The sequence below is a fragment of the Colobus angolensis genome, unplaced genomic scaffold (assembly GCF_000951035.1).
Source record: "Colobus angolensis palliatus isolate OR3802 unplaced genomic scaffold, Cang.pa_1.0 Scaffold150, whole genome shotgun sequence".
Classification (NCBI taxonomy): domain Eukaryota; kingdom Metazoa; phylum Chordata; class Mammalia; order Primates; family Cercopithecidae; genus Colobus; species Colobus angolensis.
The window spans coordinates 7,737,240-7,753,839 of NW_012114600.1; the positions used below are offsets into that span (position 1 = coordinate 7,737,240).

At 37.2% G+C, this 16,600-nt stretch overlaps 1 protein-coding gene across 1 annotated transcript in view; it reads left to right on the plus strand.

Moving 5' to 3' along the window:
* Window positions 1-16,600, plus strand: part of SLC2A13 (solute carrier family 2 (facilitated glucose transporter), member 13) — a 426,909-nt gene that overhangs the window by 194,059 nt on the left and 216,250 nt on the right. Inside the window, exon 6 of the mRNA XM_011936118.1 lies at window positions 9,855-9,963. Coding sequence (XP_011791508.1) covers window positions 9,855-9,963 — 109 coding nt within the window. The remainder of the gene's footprint in view (window positions 1-9,854; window positions 9,964-16,600) is intronic.

Here is a 16,600-nt window from a genome sequence, read left to right on the forward strand (position 1 = left end):
TCTTTACTCTCTCTTTATTTAATGACTACCACTGGTATTTTTTCATATGTAAATTCAGTGGTTTTTCTTTTTCCTTTTTTAGTGATACAGGTAATAGAAGAATAGGGAAAGAAAGTTGAGGGCGGGACAAGAACTACTTTTAAATTGGAGAATACATTTACAGCCTCGTATATTCAGTTCATTTTATATATAGTTCTGGGATATTTTTGGAATAATTATGATTTTCTGAGAATCATGCTGACAGAAAACATCATCTCTTTCTTTTAAGATGTTATATTTCAAGGTACCCCCTTATGTTTACAGTAGTCATACTTCTGGAATCTGGGGGACAACTGCAATTTTTTTTAAAGTTACTCTGCCCCAACATAAGATCATAGGCCATTTAATTCGGGCTGAGTTTTATTTTTTTGATACCTTTATTCAGGATTACTGTTATATATAAAGCCAAATATAGCATGACTTATACATGGTTAGGTTTTCACCTTAATTCTCATTAGTACCTATTTGTTGAATGTCTGAATCTAAGAAGGGAACATGCTAATAGAATATTACTCAATATCCATATAAAACTTAAATATCTATACAAATGGACAGTTTCTTTAACCAAGCAAATGATTAATGTTTAGGAACATAGTTCACCTCAAAATGCTCTGATGTGATAGAGATTCAAGAATACTTGATTCTTGGGAACCTACATGTGGTCTAAAATGAAGGCAGGGGAATGGAATAATTCTGATTTATCTGTAGTTGTATGAATAGTCTGGCAGTACATATCTTGATTGAACTTGATAGAACTGTCATTTATTATGGTAGCCTGTTGTCTAGGTCTTATTTATTTATCCCTAGTGGATTGTTAGTCATCTGTGTAGGAGCGTTAACTATGAAAGAAAGAAATTATAAGTATAGAATGCATTTATTCTTTATGTTAATGAATCTATTTGAAATATTTTGTAGAATCTTAAATGTGAAGGGTAATTGTTTATTTCATTACAGAGAAGGAAAACCTATACAATGTATTGGCTATTTTTAATGTAGAACTTTGAAATTGTATTCAGGTATGGAGAAATTCTACTAGAGAGCTTATGGATGAAATCATAGCATCAGTACTTGAATTAATGTGGGATATACTTCTCATGTATTTCCACCTTTAGTTATGAAAACACCTGTAGCTCAGAGAAGGTAAGGAACCTGCACAACATCACACAGCTTCTAAATAGCCAAGAGAGAATCAAACCTGAGTTTCCCTGATTTGGAGTAATTGTGCTGTTCAACAGTGCGTATGGTTTTACAGTCTTTAGCAGATGCAAGTCATATATAATCTTTTTTTCCTTGCATATAATATCTATTGAAATACTGGGTAGGTGAGAAAACTTTATTATATCACTAAGAATGACAGCATATTGTAAAAATACTGCCAGAATACCATCAGTCAAGAGTGTCTGTCCTTTCATTTAAAAGTGGCTTTGTCTATAGACAGTGCTAACAATATAGCTATTTAAGAAAATTATATGAACATGGGGAAGGGAACAACATACACTGGAGCCTTCCCTGGGGTCAGGGGAAGGGAGAGCATCAGGATAAATAGCTAATGCATCTGGGGCTTAATGCCTAGGTGATGGGTTGATAGGTACAGCAAACCACCATGGCATGCATTTACCTGTGTAACAAGCCTGCACGTACTGCGCATGTATCCTGGAACTTAAAATTAAAAAAAAAAAAGAAAATTATTTATTTAGACAGGATACTTCCCCTTTTTAAATAAAAGTTTTCTAGAACAGTAATTCTTCGTAAGTTTTTCCTCAGCAACATATCACACTCCCATGACTGTTAAGAAGTCTGAAATTCCTTTAGTTGAGAATCGCTGAGGAATGCATTTTATGTCTGCTTCATTTATGTAGATACTTTTAACAGAGAAAATATCTTAGAATTTAGAAAGAATTCTTGATAGTAACAGAAATTGGTTTTTGAAAACAGTATTTTAGTAGGTATTAAGACCTGTAATCATCTCCTCTTCTAAGTAGATGAAAATCTTTACTTTAGCAACCTGGAATAATAATGACTAGATTAACACAATCGTTGCATACTGGCCCTAATGTACCATGATCAGCTTACAAGCACACATCTATAGACAACTGGCCCATCACAACATCTTGGCAAATTGTTTGTCTTGGAGGATTTCAGAATGTATTGGCATAAATGCCAGACTGTGAAGGAATGATTGAACCACATGGGATTGAATTTATCAATAGCAGCAGTCCATTCTTTCAGACAGAACATGTGCCAAGCACCAGCTTGTAATCACAAACAGCATCTGCTGCATATTGAAGAGGAAAACAGCATGGGTGTGCTCAGGATCTTAGTGGTAGTTTATAATTAATCACAACATTGTTTAGCAACTTGGAGTGTACTCAAATTGCTTCATCCTTGAGTTCTCAGTACCCATACTTGCTCTGGTATTTCTCTTTTTTTTCTCTTCTTTCCTTCTTTTATTTCTCATGTTCATCAAGTAAATATTTACTGAGTGGCCTCTATTTACAGGATCCTGAACTAAGTACGGTGGGAAGTAAAATGATAAAATGGGCAAAGCCTGAACTACACACCTGACATAATCCAGCACAGAGATCATAATTCAGTATGGAACAGAGATCAGGGACCTAGTCCACAAAACACATTAGCCAGGTGTGAGAGCCTAGTCCAGTCCTTCAGAATTGCAAGGATGGAATCCCAAGCAGAAGGAACATTGTCTAAGAGACAAAATTGCAACAATATGGGACTTCTTTGAGTAAAACCTATTACCCAAAGATCGCTGAAGCATTGCCTATTGGAGAAGAAGTAGTATGAAACAAATCTTCTCAGGTAGGCTGGGCAGGAGTGTCCCCTTCATGAAATAGGCCCTGATGGTTCTGTTATCAATGGTTTTGAACAGGTAAGTGGAGGGTTCAGTGGAGTACTTTAGCCGACAGGTGGCAGCAATGTGGAAGCGTGATGGATTGGATTTGGTAGAGACTGGGGATGTTGAGACCACATATTAGGCTTTTTATTGAACACATAAGTAGTATGTGCCAAGAAGCTTGGCACATACTAATCTTGGCACTCTCCTAATCCTCAAATGGAGAGTATTACTCTTAAGTCCATTTTACTGAATGGAGACTTACAGAATCTCACAGTGGCTACATGGTAGGGTGGTATGTTAACACTGGTCTGTGTGAACACTTTCCACAGCCGTGCACTGTCCTCGGAGAGGAATGCCAGACAACCAGGCAGTGGAAAGGCAGAGAGGTGCAGGTGCAGAACAGAAGAAATCTTTCCAATGTTTTATGGAAAGAAGTTAGGCACACATACATTAATTCTGATGAAAACTTAGCAATGTATTAGATTCAGGATATATGAAGAGAGAAGGAGCACTCAAAAGCCATGAATCTTGATTTACTTTGAAATTAGATAACATGGGGTAAAGAACAAGTTTGGGGTGAGAAATGAGGACTTCTGTTTTGTATGTACCTGAGTGGCTTACTTCTTGTGGGTCCTTCCTTATGCCTTAATCTCATAATACTGTTTATGTACCTCCACTGGAGCACTTAACGCCATTGTGGCGTAACTTGTTTTATTTTGGTCGATGATCCCATCCTGGTATTATGAGCTCCTCAGGGACTGGGCCTTCTCACGTTTCTGTCCCTAGCATGGAGTAAGTTCATGGGAAGTGCTTCAGGTATGAGAAGGAACTAGGGGATTCTTGGCAAGAGAGAAAGGAGAAATCAATGGAAGTCCAAGGAAGAGGAATACTTAAAATGAATGTTGTGAGAACATGATTGGGAGCCAGTTAGAGATGAGTGAAAGGCTGCCCTGACAGCACGCAGGACCTGACATGCTGAATTTGTCCTAAAATGAGTATGGCTCATTTTTGTAATTATTCTAAAACAATGCTCAACTCCCTGGATGTGGAAATGGAGAAAGAGGTAGGCTGAAATGAGTGGCTTCAAGTAGATACCTCTAGGACTGAGGCTGGTTATAGTGGCAGGTGGGACCATGAAAACAATGAAGAAAATGAAGTGGAGGAATTGCAGTCATAAGGAGCACAGAGTATGTTTCTTACTATAGCTTGGAAGTGTTTTAGTTTTGTTTTGTGTTACTCCTACTGTTCATAAGTTGTTGATTTTTTATGCTAAGAAAAATCAGCTTATTTAAGTGGACATACAAAATATCTTGGCATTTGTGGCATGAACAAGATGTCGGCCCAAGTTCTGTCTCTAAACACTTAACTAGTTTGTGACCTTGGAAGAGCTATCGAATCCCTCTGCATTTAGTTTCTTCTTTTGTAAGATGGGGGTAGCAACACGTGCTCTCTCTGACTTCACAGGACTCTGATGATGATAGGAAATTGTTCATAAGGCAAGAAGAGTTATTGGAGTATTAGATAATTCATTGAGATTTGAGCAGATGCTTAATACTCTTGGTGATTGTGTGAGAATGGCCTCCTCTGGTTGCATTCAGGAAAGGACCGTGGTGTTGGGGGATCTTGCTGTGCTTGATTGTAGCCCAGTTATAGGGCCCTACATTGAGGAGTGGGGAGAATAATATTTGAAGCTGAGTGGTGATTATCTTGCTCCCAGTGAGGCCCCTGCTTTCTCCACAGAGGCAGCTTTACTTTGTCAGCAATGGGGAAACCTCCTACAGTTTGCATCTTGTAATCCATTAGTCACAAAGTGTTCCATTTTTTTCCTCCTTAACTTTTATTTAATACTAATACAAGGTAAAATTCATAAATAAAACAAAAAGAAAGGGAAGAATAAGAGCAAGGAAAACCTTGAAGAGATGTTAAGGGTGCTGCATCATTGGCAGTTCTCTTTCAGCAGTCTCACAGCAGACTTCATTACTCCAGTTTGATCAAATACTGTTGCTTCTAATAACCCCTTCATGTTCTTAAGGGAATATCATGCTCTTTGAATAATGAATTTTTTTTCTTATCATCCAGTTCACCATGTCAGCCTTCCTGACATCTAGAGTCTAGATTATTGGTGAAGCTTTTTCTTATTTTTGTTGTTAATTTTTAGCAGCTCTATTGAGGAATAACTTACATACAATAAAAAGCATGTATTTAAAGCATATAATTTTAGACATTGGCATATGTGAACACCATGAAACCACTGCCACTACCATGAAAGTGAACATATTGCTGCCTCCCCAAAAACTTTCCTTGGTGCCCCTTTGTAATTCCTCCCTTCACAGGCAACCGTTGATCTGCTTTCTGTCAAGTTATTCGGACATGGAGTTTTCTTTGGGGGAACATTTTAAACAAATTCAGTATTTTTAATAGCTTATAGGGCTGGCTACTCAGGCTATTTCTTCTTGAGTGAATTTGGAAGTTGTATCTTTTAGGGAATTTGTCTGTTGCATTGAAGATGTTGAATTTAATGGCATAAAGTTGTTCATGATACTCTTATTTTAATATCTGTCCTGAGTTCACCTCATTTACTCCTAATATTGGTCATTTCTGTTTCTGGCTTTTTCCTGGATAGTTTGTGCATTCGTTCTCAGTGGTTACTGTAACAGATTACTACAAATTTGGTAGCTTAAAGCAATAGACATTTATTTTCTCACAGTTGTGATGGCCAGGTGTCCACTCCTGTCCCACACCTCCTCCAGAGTCCCTAGAGGACAACCTCTTCCTTCCTTTTTCCAGCTTCTGGGGGCACCCATCATTCCTTGGCTTTTGGCTGCATAGGTCCAGTCACTGCATTTGTCTTCTTCACTTTTGTCTTGAATCTTCCTCAGCCTTCGCCTGATAAGGATACATGTGATTGCATTTAGGGACAACCTGGGTAATCTAGGATTGTCTTGATCTCAAAATTTTTAACTTAATTATATCTACAAAGTTTATTTTTGACATCTAAAATAATACAGGTTTCAGGGATTAGGATGTGAATATGTTTTGAGGGACGCTTATTTAGCCTACCATAGTTTGGCATGAAGCTTATCAATTTTATTGGTCTTTACAAAAAACACTTTTGGTTTTACGGATTTTTCTCAACTGTCTTCTTTTCTGTTTCACGGATTTCCATTTGGATCTGGAGTATTACTTTTAGCATGTGCATACTTTGGGTTTCATTTGTCTGTCTTTTTCTGGTTTCTGAAGGTTGAAGGTATCCTAAGAGGTTTCTTGCAGTAATTTTACCTGTTCTACTTTAGCTCCACTCCACAAATTTTTATAGGCTATGTGTTTAGATTTTTAGATTCTTTCAACTTTATATTCTTACTAATTTTCATAGAAATGTGTTATTTAGTTTCCAATTTGGGGGATGTTTTCCAGTCGTCTTTCAGTTACTGATTTCTATATTAATTTCATTATGATCAGGATATTCTTAGTATGACTTGAATTCTTTTAAAATTAGTTGAGACTGGTTTAGAGCTCAGAATAAAATCTACCTCAGGTAAATATTCTAAGACATTGACCATACAATTTAAGGATGCATGTTTCCTGCTCTTATTTTGTGGAATGTGGTTTAAATGTCATTTATTAGGTCAAGTTTGTTGATAGTGTTGTTGGAGTCTTCTATATCCTTGGTGATTTTCAGGCTACTTGTTCCATCAGTTACTGAGAGTGATGAAATATGAGAGTACAGTTGTGGGTTTTTCAATTTCCCTTTGCTGTTGTGTCAGTTTTTCTTTCAAGTATTAATATTTTGAAGCTCTTAGTAAGTGCATACATGTTTAGGATTGTTATATTCTCTTGAAGAATTGATTCCTTTATCTTCACAGATTGTATTTTCCTGTCTTTGTGCATGCCTGGTTATTTTTTATTGTATGTCCAAATTATAAAATTTTAATCTCATTGTTGAGTTTTGTTCTGCGGTATCCCAGAACAAAATCATTAAGCTGCTTAAAAGCCGTTGAGTCTTGCTTTTATGCTGTTTTAGATGACATTCAAGTAATGTTTAATCTAGGACTAAACTTACACCATTACTAAGGTATATCCCTTCTGTATACTCTTTCTTATGCTTCAGATTTTTCACTCTGGTTGCTAGGAACAGGCACTATCCCCAGCCCTGTATGAGCTCCTGGAATTGATTTCTCTAATCCTCTCCAGTAGCTCTTTTCCCTGTCTTGGGTTGTTTCCTCACACACCTCCACTGATCAGCACTCAACTGAATACTCAAGGGAAATTCTGAAGATCTCCAGAGTTCTCTTCCTCCCTCTCTGAATCTATCCTCCCTGGTCCTGTGCCATCTGAACTCTAGCCCCCTTGGCATCCCGGTATCCTGAACTGCATCTTTTCAACTCACAGACAACCGATTCACAAAAGTGGCTGCCCTTATGGGACTGTCTTTTTCATCCCTGCTGCCGGAGCCTCTGCCACCTGGACAACCTTGTGCAAGTTACTTAGCAACTTGGTAGTATGAGGTGGTGTTCAGAATGAAGGAAGAGGGATGAGCTCATTTTGGGATCTTGAATCTGCTTCTTTACTATGTGTTGTATTTTAGGTCTTTTATTTCTAATCTAGTTGGTTAAAGGTTTTAGTTTTTATAATGTGAGAATTTCTGTGTTTGAAAGATAAACATTTGATATAAAATTAAATGTGAAATGTTTGTATGCACAAAACATTTTTAATTCCAAAAGCAAAATAAATGTTTTAAGTAGAGCATGACATTTTAAATGTTCACTTATGAACATTCAGCCAATTAATATACTTGATTTTTTTCTTTTGTCTCATAGATTCTGTGATGTAAAGATTAATGATGGTTTTCATTTGTAAAGGAAGTTTTACTGCCTAATAAAGCTAGGTTTATAATTTTAATGAAAGGAAATTCTTTAATTCTGTTTATGCATAATCAGATGTGCAGCTGCTGGGACCAAAATTTATCCATTAAAAAATCCAGTCTAATAAAGGAACTACCGTCATTTATTTTTAACAGGAAATCCAAATCAGGAGAAAATATAAAATCCAGATTTTTTAAAACTAGGAAATATGTGATGTTTATACAATAGCTTATCTCTTGTTTTTATGGCAAGTCAAACTTTTGTCCTAATTTGTAATAATGTTCTGTATTTCTGTCCTCCAAAATCATTATTACCTAGCCTGACCATCAAATTATGAAACACTTTAATAGTGAAAGTAGATGCATCTCTCCAAAGATTATAATAGACTTCTTGCATTAGGAAAGATGAATTTCTCATCTGAGAAAGGACTTTTGTTTGTTTTTGTTTTGTTGTCATTTCAAAAAAAAATCGTGGTATACAAGGTAAATGATATTATTTTTATTTGAAAGTTTTGATTAATGGAAAAAGTTAGTGCCTTGCTTATTTTGTGGCTCACTTGCAGGTATCTGTATTTGCAGATGAGTGTGTCTATCAGGCAGCTGATCCAGATATATGTCAGCATTGTTACAATCAAACTCTCAAAATCCACCTGTTTCACACAGTCTTTCTGATATATTAGGCTTTAATACTGCTTTGCTCAAATCTAAGGCAGTTTGACATTTATAATACCCTCAGTCTGCTTTCTAAATGGATCGTCACTGCATTTAGCTTTGAATGACCATCAACACTTCTCTAAATTAATCTATGCCCTCTCTTGCCATTTAGAAACAAAATCATTTGCAATAACTCAAGTTTTATGATTGTACTCATATCCATGTAGGAATAGAATATTCTCACCCCTCTAATATTTCGTTCTAATTAATGCCCTGGCTTGACATCCCATACTAACTTTTACTGCTGAGACAACATACATATTTTATTCCATTTTTGTGAACTTGAATATTAGATTTTCAAAAGATCCTGAAATAGTTAGACTTCTTTGGATTTTAATTTACCAGACTTGGTTTAGGGTTCATTAACAAAACTTGGACTCTAATTAAGCAATTACCATCGCAGTGATCCCAGGCCGTCTCTTCTAACAGCAGGAATACCGTAGGTCCTGGGAGTCAACTCTAGCTCCATAAGGACACCATGTAGAATGCCTCTTAAAGCTAAGGTGACATTGTAACTGGAACACTTATGAGGCTGGAGGGGCCACTTTTAGTAATCATGCCCTGACAACAGGCATCAATAAGGTTAGTCAACCTACTTAAGGACTCAGTGGTTCAGATCTACAGCTTTCCAGAATTGATCCAGAGTTCAAATAAAGACCAAGGTATCTCTGCAATTTTGAAAGTTCATTTGTATTTTAAAATAATCATTGATTGCCTCTTAGGGGACTATTCAAAATTTAGAAATACACACACACACACACACACACACATTCCTATAGATAATAGGTATTGGTTTTCTTTTATTAACTTTTTGGTAACTTTTATTAATAATCTCCATTGTAGCTGTAACCAAGACTGACATCATGCCCAAATTCTGTAACTTTATTAACATAATATGAATTTTGTTCTTTGTTGAATAGTTTTTAATGAATGCTTTTCTTACAGTTGATTAAAGAAATTTTGCCAGTGACTTCTAAGTAGTCCCACATGGATGGATTTTAAATAATACTTAATTGACAAGAAAGTTGTAGAACAAAGAAAGTGGTTAATCACTAGAGCTTGTAGGGCTTTAAGGAAGACTAATTTGAGAGTTTTAGTTATATAGGTTTTCTAGTACCCATAACTTGCTTAAACTTAAATTCTCTCTTGTCGCTTTTACAGTTCAAACTAAAAAAAAAAAAACAAAAAAAAAACAAAAAAAAACCCTATCTGTTTGCAAAATAACATATTGTACCCAGATTTCTGTAACAATGGAGTTGTTTTGATTTAAAATGCCCAGTCATGTTGATTTCATGAAGATTTGGGAAATTTTGTCCTATTGGGAATAGTTACTATGAGAGCTAAAAATAATAGATATATTCTTTTTTTCTTTCTTTCTTGAAAAAGCTGGACCTGTGATCTGCAGAATGCTGAGTTATCCCCCAACTCGCCGAGCCTTAATTGTGGGTTGTGGACTACAAATGTTTCAGCAACTCTCAGGCATTAACACCATCATGTATGTATTTCTTCCTGGCTTTTTACTGAAAAGATTGTGAAAGGATTATTTTACGTGAAATAGTAAAAAGTATTTCATGTAAATACTAGACTCAGTGATTTATTCTGATTAAATGTATGGATTCTCCTTTTGGGAGATACTAACTTTACAATTTTTTAATTCCAGTAATTTGTAACTAGAAAAAGGTGATTTATTTTGTTTGTTATATTATTGGCTTTATTTGATTCCATAAAATGTCTCTTTTATGCCATCCAATACCTCCTTGTATTCTGAGCTTAAATATGTCATTTTTTATAAACCATTTCCTGATGGTGGTTGGAAAGTAAAATGGAAGGAAATCACCTGGCATTGCCAGAGATTATGGGCACACAGATAACGAATTCATTTCTTTTTGGTGCAGTCTACTACAGTGCAATGTGATAAGCACATTAGTAGAAGTACATTTATTATAACCAGAGTATGGTAGAGGGGAAATTGAGTGGGAAGGATAGTGGGGAATACAGAAAAGTTCCCTGTTCTCTAATTTTAAGAGTAATTCCCAAAGCTGTATGTTTGCTGGGGGTGGGAAGGACTAAATATTAGGGGCTCTACTAGGTTTCCCTCATTCAGTATTAAACCCATTTTTGAGGGCCTCTATTGCCCTAGACCTACAGCAGTAACTAAAGTAGACCTGGGTCTTGTCCTCATGGATGTACAGGCTGATAGAGAAAACACACATTAAATAAGCTCACAGTTAAATATAAGATTTCAAATTATGATAAGGGCCGGACAGGACTCTCAATTCTCCACAGAGTAGACTTTTAAGATCCTAAATAATAAAATGCAGTTTAGAGAAGGTTATGTGCTCTCCTGGGGCACATATTGTTAGATTAAAATCTGCCACATCTTAGAAGTCCTCCCCACCCCCTTCCTATTGATTGAAGTTTTTCGTTAAGAAAATACAAAATATATAAAATTAAATTTTCTCTGGTAAACCATTTGTATTTGAGACTCTTGATTTTTTTAATTACTTGAGATATGATGAATTATTTAGTGACAGTTTGAGAAGAGTGGATTGATTAAAATATTTTTAAAAGTAAGGATTAGGACCCAATGAACCAGTAGATTAAATCAAGATTCGTTAAGAAACTCCATTTTCTATACATTCACACACTTTGTGGATTTGACTTTAATCATAATGCCTGTTAGATGTTAACTTTTGAGACTACATTTTCAATATTTTGTCCTGTCCTCCTTCTCTCTGACATTAACTTTCATTTTTTCTCACCTTTGCCAACTCTCTTAAGGCCCATCTGTTGGTCTAGTGCCAGGCATGTTTGCTTGTTTGTTCTCTGAATTTAGTACATCATGACTTGTTCTGAGATGTGTCCACCTTCTGCAGTCTAGTGGAAGTAGAGAATTGCAGCTAGGCTAGAACCAAGCATCAAATAATCGGATGCATTAAGAATCCTATGTGAATTCGTTAGCTGACCAACCTAATATGTGTTCTGTTTCCAAAAATATGTTTTGTTTGTTATGGTTTTTTTTCTAAGCATTTAAGGTTGACAAGTATAAAAGCATAGAAAGTGAAGGATTTTTCTTGTACTTTTTTTGTTTTCACTTAAAACAGGTACCAAAAACAGAGCCAACTCTAGTTTATGGGTAGTGACTGGGGCCAGTGTGTTCCTAGTTTGAAATGACTGTCATAATCCATTAGCAGTAACTGGTGTAAATTGAGCTGATTGACGTTGTCAAATTTTAATAAAACATTCATTTCTCCAAAGCCTCACTTTTTTCATGAAGATCAAGTGATAAAGGATCCTGATATCTTCTAATATTTATGATAGATGCACTTTGCTTATCATAAACTGCACATGATATAGGTAGTGTTGTCATAGAGCTTTTGTTTGCATTTGATTATCAATCCTGGAAAATAGGAAGAATAAAATAAAGTAAATGATGGCTGAACTTAGACTGTGTTTACATGATGTAAAACAGCTAATCAACTTCCTGCATAAATTAATATGATAATATGATGTTCATGTCTAGAGGTTAGAGGATTAGACATTGAAATAATACAATACCTATGCTGAGTAACTGTTATTTATTCACAGTACATAATTTCAGACATTCATATTATAAGCCCATAAAATTTAGTATAAGTCAATGTCATTATGATATACTGTACTACTGTTTACTGTCGGCATAAAAATCGACTAATCTGGGACTCTTATGTAATGTGTTTTCTCCTGCTCTCTAGTCTTTATTTGTGTGTGTATATGTGTGTATCTTTTTCCATTATTCTCAAGATTAAGTAAATACTATCATAAACTTTGTTTCTGATTTAAAATAATCTATTAGAGTCTAATAATTTACTTTTGGTGTTAGTAGAAATTTTAATTATGCCTTCTTTTATTTTGTATTACTTTGTTAATTCAGAATATCTTTCCTATGGATATTTTATTACATATAACACATATATTTGTGTATATAAAACTTTGCTTTTTTTTCCAGCTTCTTCCCTTTTAAGTGGGAAATAAAGCAGGCAATGCTTTTATTTATTTTAATTCAACCCTAATAATGTGTAGAAGTTGAAATATGTTGTGAAAATTCTGTCTTTCACCTCAAAATCTGAGTGAACTGAAATATGAGGTATTTTGAATTCTATTTCTCACCAAGGTGAGTTTATAGAAAGATTATATGGAAAGATAATATTAAATATTATATTAAAAGATAAATCATCCTCACAGCTGTGTTATTTAATCTTACCATGTTTAGTTTTTTCTCTTCTCTTTCAAAGAATCCTTTATTCCTATTCCCTTGACCTATTTACTATTCTGTCACAGTTGACAAAATAGATTTTCTTCTTGAAATACTTAATCTTTTCCTTTACAATATTTATCTATAGATAGTATATCATAGATATAGATATATATCTTTTATTTGTATGCTAACTTATGTTTCTTTATATCCCAACCCATACATTCTCATCTTCTACCCTACCGAATGGAGGACGTGTAAGTTCTTAAAAACATTACTTATTTCAGACATTACATTTCACTTTTAGATGAGGCAATTTTTTTAGTAATATGACTCTCATCACTTAATAATTTCAACATGCAACTGAATTTATTATCTTCCTTTATTCACAGGAGAGAAAGAATAGAGAAAATGGAGTACTAACTTTCCTAATATAAGAGTGTTAGTATCATTGCACTGTATCTCATAGACCAATAAAATATTTCTGCATGTGTCAAAATAAAGAAGAGGAGTGATAGATGAAGATGATGATGGTTAAATTCAAGAAATTCTCGGCCGGGCTTAGTGGCTCATGTCTGTAATCCCAGCACTTTGGGAGGCCGAGGCAGGCAGATCATGAGGTCAGGAGATCGAGACCATCCTGGCTAATGCAGTGAAACCCTGTCTCTACTAAAAATACAAAAAATTAGCCAGGTGTGGTGGCAGGTACCTGTAGTCCCAGCTATTCGGGAGGCTGAGGCAGGAGAATGGCGAGAACACAGGAGGTGGAGCTTGCAGTGGGCTGAGATCGCACCACTGCACTCCAGTCTGGGTGACAGAGCGCGACTCCCTCTCAAAAAAAAAAAAAAAAAAAGAAAGAAATTCTCACTGTGATCTATTCTAAACTCTACTTATAATATCAAAGATGTTCCATGTTCAATCGAAGAAATATTTATCTGATGACTATTAATAAGTAGACCCTTCCCACATTATCATTACGACAACCAAAATACATGTGTTCACATTTGGAGGAGGGAGGTGTAGGTAGTGAGAAAGAAAGCACCAAGTTCTATGTGGGTTTGATAATGTCTTTCTTTTTTGAGGAACTTACAATAAACTATATTTTGGCATATTCCGATAAGGAGATAATCACTCTGTCTTGGATGAATGAAAGGTATCAGATTTTCACCTAAGAAGACCAAGTGCTTAAATGACTCTCTCTAAGGTTACACAGACAAACAGTAGTAAAGTGGAAAAGAAAATCCAGAATGTAAGCTTTTGAGTTTGCTTCAGATAAAGAGAATTGTGGGAGGATCTTCTCTGGGACATATGGTCTTTTACTTTTTAGCCAATCTCCTTGCAGTGTAATATTGCTAGCTTTATTTTCTCTTCTTACTCTCTGTCTTCTAATAACTCAGAGTAAGAGTGGAGAGTAAGTAATCCCATTGTATATGGGCAGATTATTCTTGCTTTCAGAATAGATTTACTTTAACCTCCAGGAGATTACTTCTTTCACTTTACTTATAAGAGATAGTGAAAGCCTTCAGAATATATGCCCTGGTAATAATAATGTTAATAGTAGTCATTTATTGAACATCAAATCCCAGGTGCTACTCTAATATGTGTTAACTCAATAAATACTAACAGAAAAGGTGAAAAGTAGGACAAAACTGCTTTGAGCCCCTCAAGTGGTATATTTGTTATGGTCATGGCAATAATAAACATTTTTTACTGCTTTACATATTTAACACTCTAAAATATTTTTATAGGCAGTATCTCTCTTGATCTTTATAAACATCCTGTCAAGTAAACAGGGCCGCTCTTCTGTTGGTTCTCTAGCCAAGGAAGTTAAGACTTAATGAATTAAGTGACTTTTCCACTATCACACAACTAATAAGTTTTAGAACTACAGGTGCAGTCCAGTTTTCTGATGCCAGATCACATGGGCCACCCTTTAATTGTAGAGCACCTGAAATTAAATATTCAGAACTGACTATTTAAAGCTTGTTTGGGGTTAAGGTACACAGTAAGTAATCAAAGTTTGTGAAATTCAATACTGTCCAAGGATTAAAACCTAAAATGGGGACACCCCCACTGGAGAAGCTGAAGGTCTCTTGTGGGAGAAGTTTCCGACTTTCCCTGGAGCTGAGTCAAGTTAGAGAGCCAAGTGAAATATGGGGATAGAGGAAGCAGCAGAGAGGCCCTGGGAGCTTGCTGGATCCCAAGCAGCCTATTCCTGCCTGGCACCACAGCGTTCCATCAGGAGGGTGACCAGAGGAGCAGGGGATAAAACTCCACAGGGAGAAGAAATTCTGTAGCTGAACTTGGTAACAATTTGAATGGGGCGAGAAGCCTCCTGGCCAGAAGGGAGGATGCAAATGGGGCGTGCAAACTTCACAGGTGGGGGAAGAACTAAAGCCCTTTTCTTTTGCAGCTGGGAGGCAAATAGCCTCAGACAAATTTTCAAGCCCATCTCGCCCTCCGCCTGGACACAGACTTGGGGCTGTTGCTGGGACATGGTGGGAGTGAGACCAGCTCTTCAGTTTGCATGAGAGTTGGATGAGGCCTGTGACTGCCAGCTGTCCCCCACTTCCCTGACAATCTGCATGACTCAGCAGAGGGAGTCACAATCCTCCTAGGTATACAACTCCAGTGACCTGGGAATCTCACCTTCAACCCCCACAGCAGCCACAGCAAGACCAGCCCAAGGAGAGTTTGAGCTCAGACATGCCTAGTCCCACCCCTACCAGATGGTCGTTTCCTGTCCACCCTGGTAGTGGAAGACAAAGGACATATAATCTGGGGAGTTCTAGGGCTCTGCCCACCGCCAGTCCCTCTCCATATTACTGCAGCTGATGCTTTCTGGAGAGTTCCACCTAATGACAGGAGGCCAACCAGCATGAAAATTGAGCATCAAGCCACCAAAATTAAGAACCCTCATGGGGTCCATCGCACCCCGCTCCCCACAATCTCCACCGAACAGGTGCTGGTATCCACAGCTGAGAGACCCATAGATGGTTCACATCACAGGACTCTGTGCAGACAACCTGCAAACCAGCCTGGAGCCGAGTAGACTCACTGTGTGGCTAGACCCAGAATAGAGACAACAAACACTGTAGTTCAGATCATAGGAAGGCACATCCATAGGAAAAGGGGGAGAATACTACATCTAGGGAACACCCTGTGGGCCTTCAGCCCTAGACCTTCCCTTTGACATATCCTACCCAAATGAGAAGGAACCAGAAAGCCAACCCTGGCAATATGACCAAACAAGGCTCTTCAACACCCCCCAAAAAATCATGCTAATTCACCAGCAATTAATCCAAACCAAGAAGAAATCCCTGATTTACCTGAAAAACAATTCAGGAGGTTAGTTATTAATCTAATCAGGGAGGGACCAGAGAAGAGTGAAACCCAATGCAAGGAAATCCAAAAAATGACACAAGAAATGAAGGGAGGAATAGGAACAGCTCCAGTCTCCAACTCCTGGCGCGAGCGACACAGAAGACCGGTGATTTCTGCATTTTCAACGGAGGTACTGGGGTCATCTCACTGGGGAGTGCCGGACAATCGGTGCTGGTCAGCTGCTGCAGCCGGACCAGCGAGAGTTGAAGCAGGGCGAGGCATCGCCTCACCTGGGAAGCGCGAGGGGGAAGGGAATCCCTTTTCCTAGCCAGGCGAACTGAGACACACAACACCTGGAAAATCCGGTAATTCCCCCCCCAATACTGCGCTTTAAGGAAACGGGCACACCAGGAGACTATACCCACACCTGGCCGGGAAGGTCCCACGGCCACGGAGCCTCCCTCATTGCTAGCACAGCAGTCTGCGATCTAACCACAAGGCAGCAGCGAGGTTGGGGGAGGGGCACCCACCATTGCCGAGGCTTAAGTAGGTAAACAAAGCCGCTGGGAAGCTC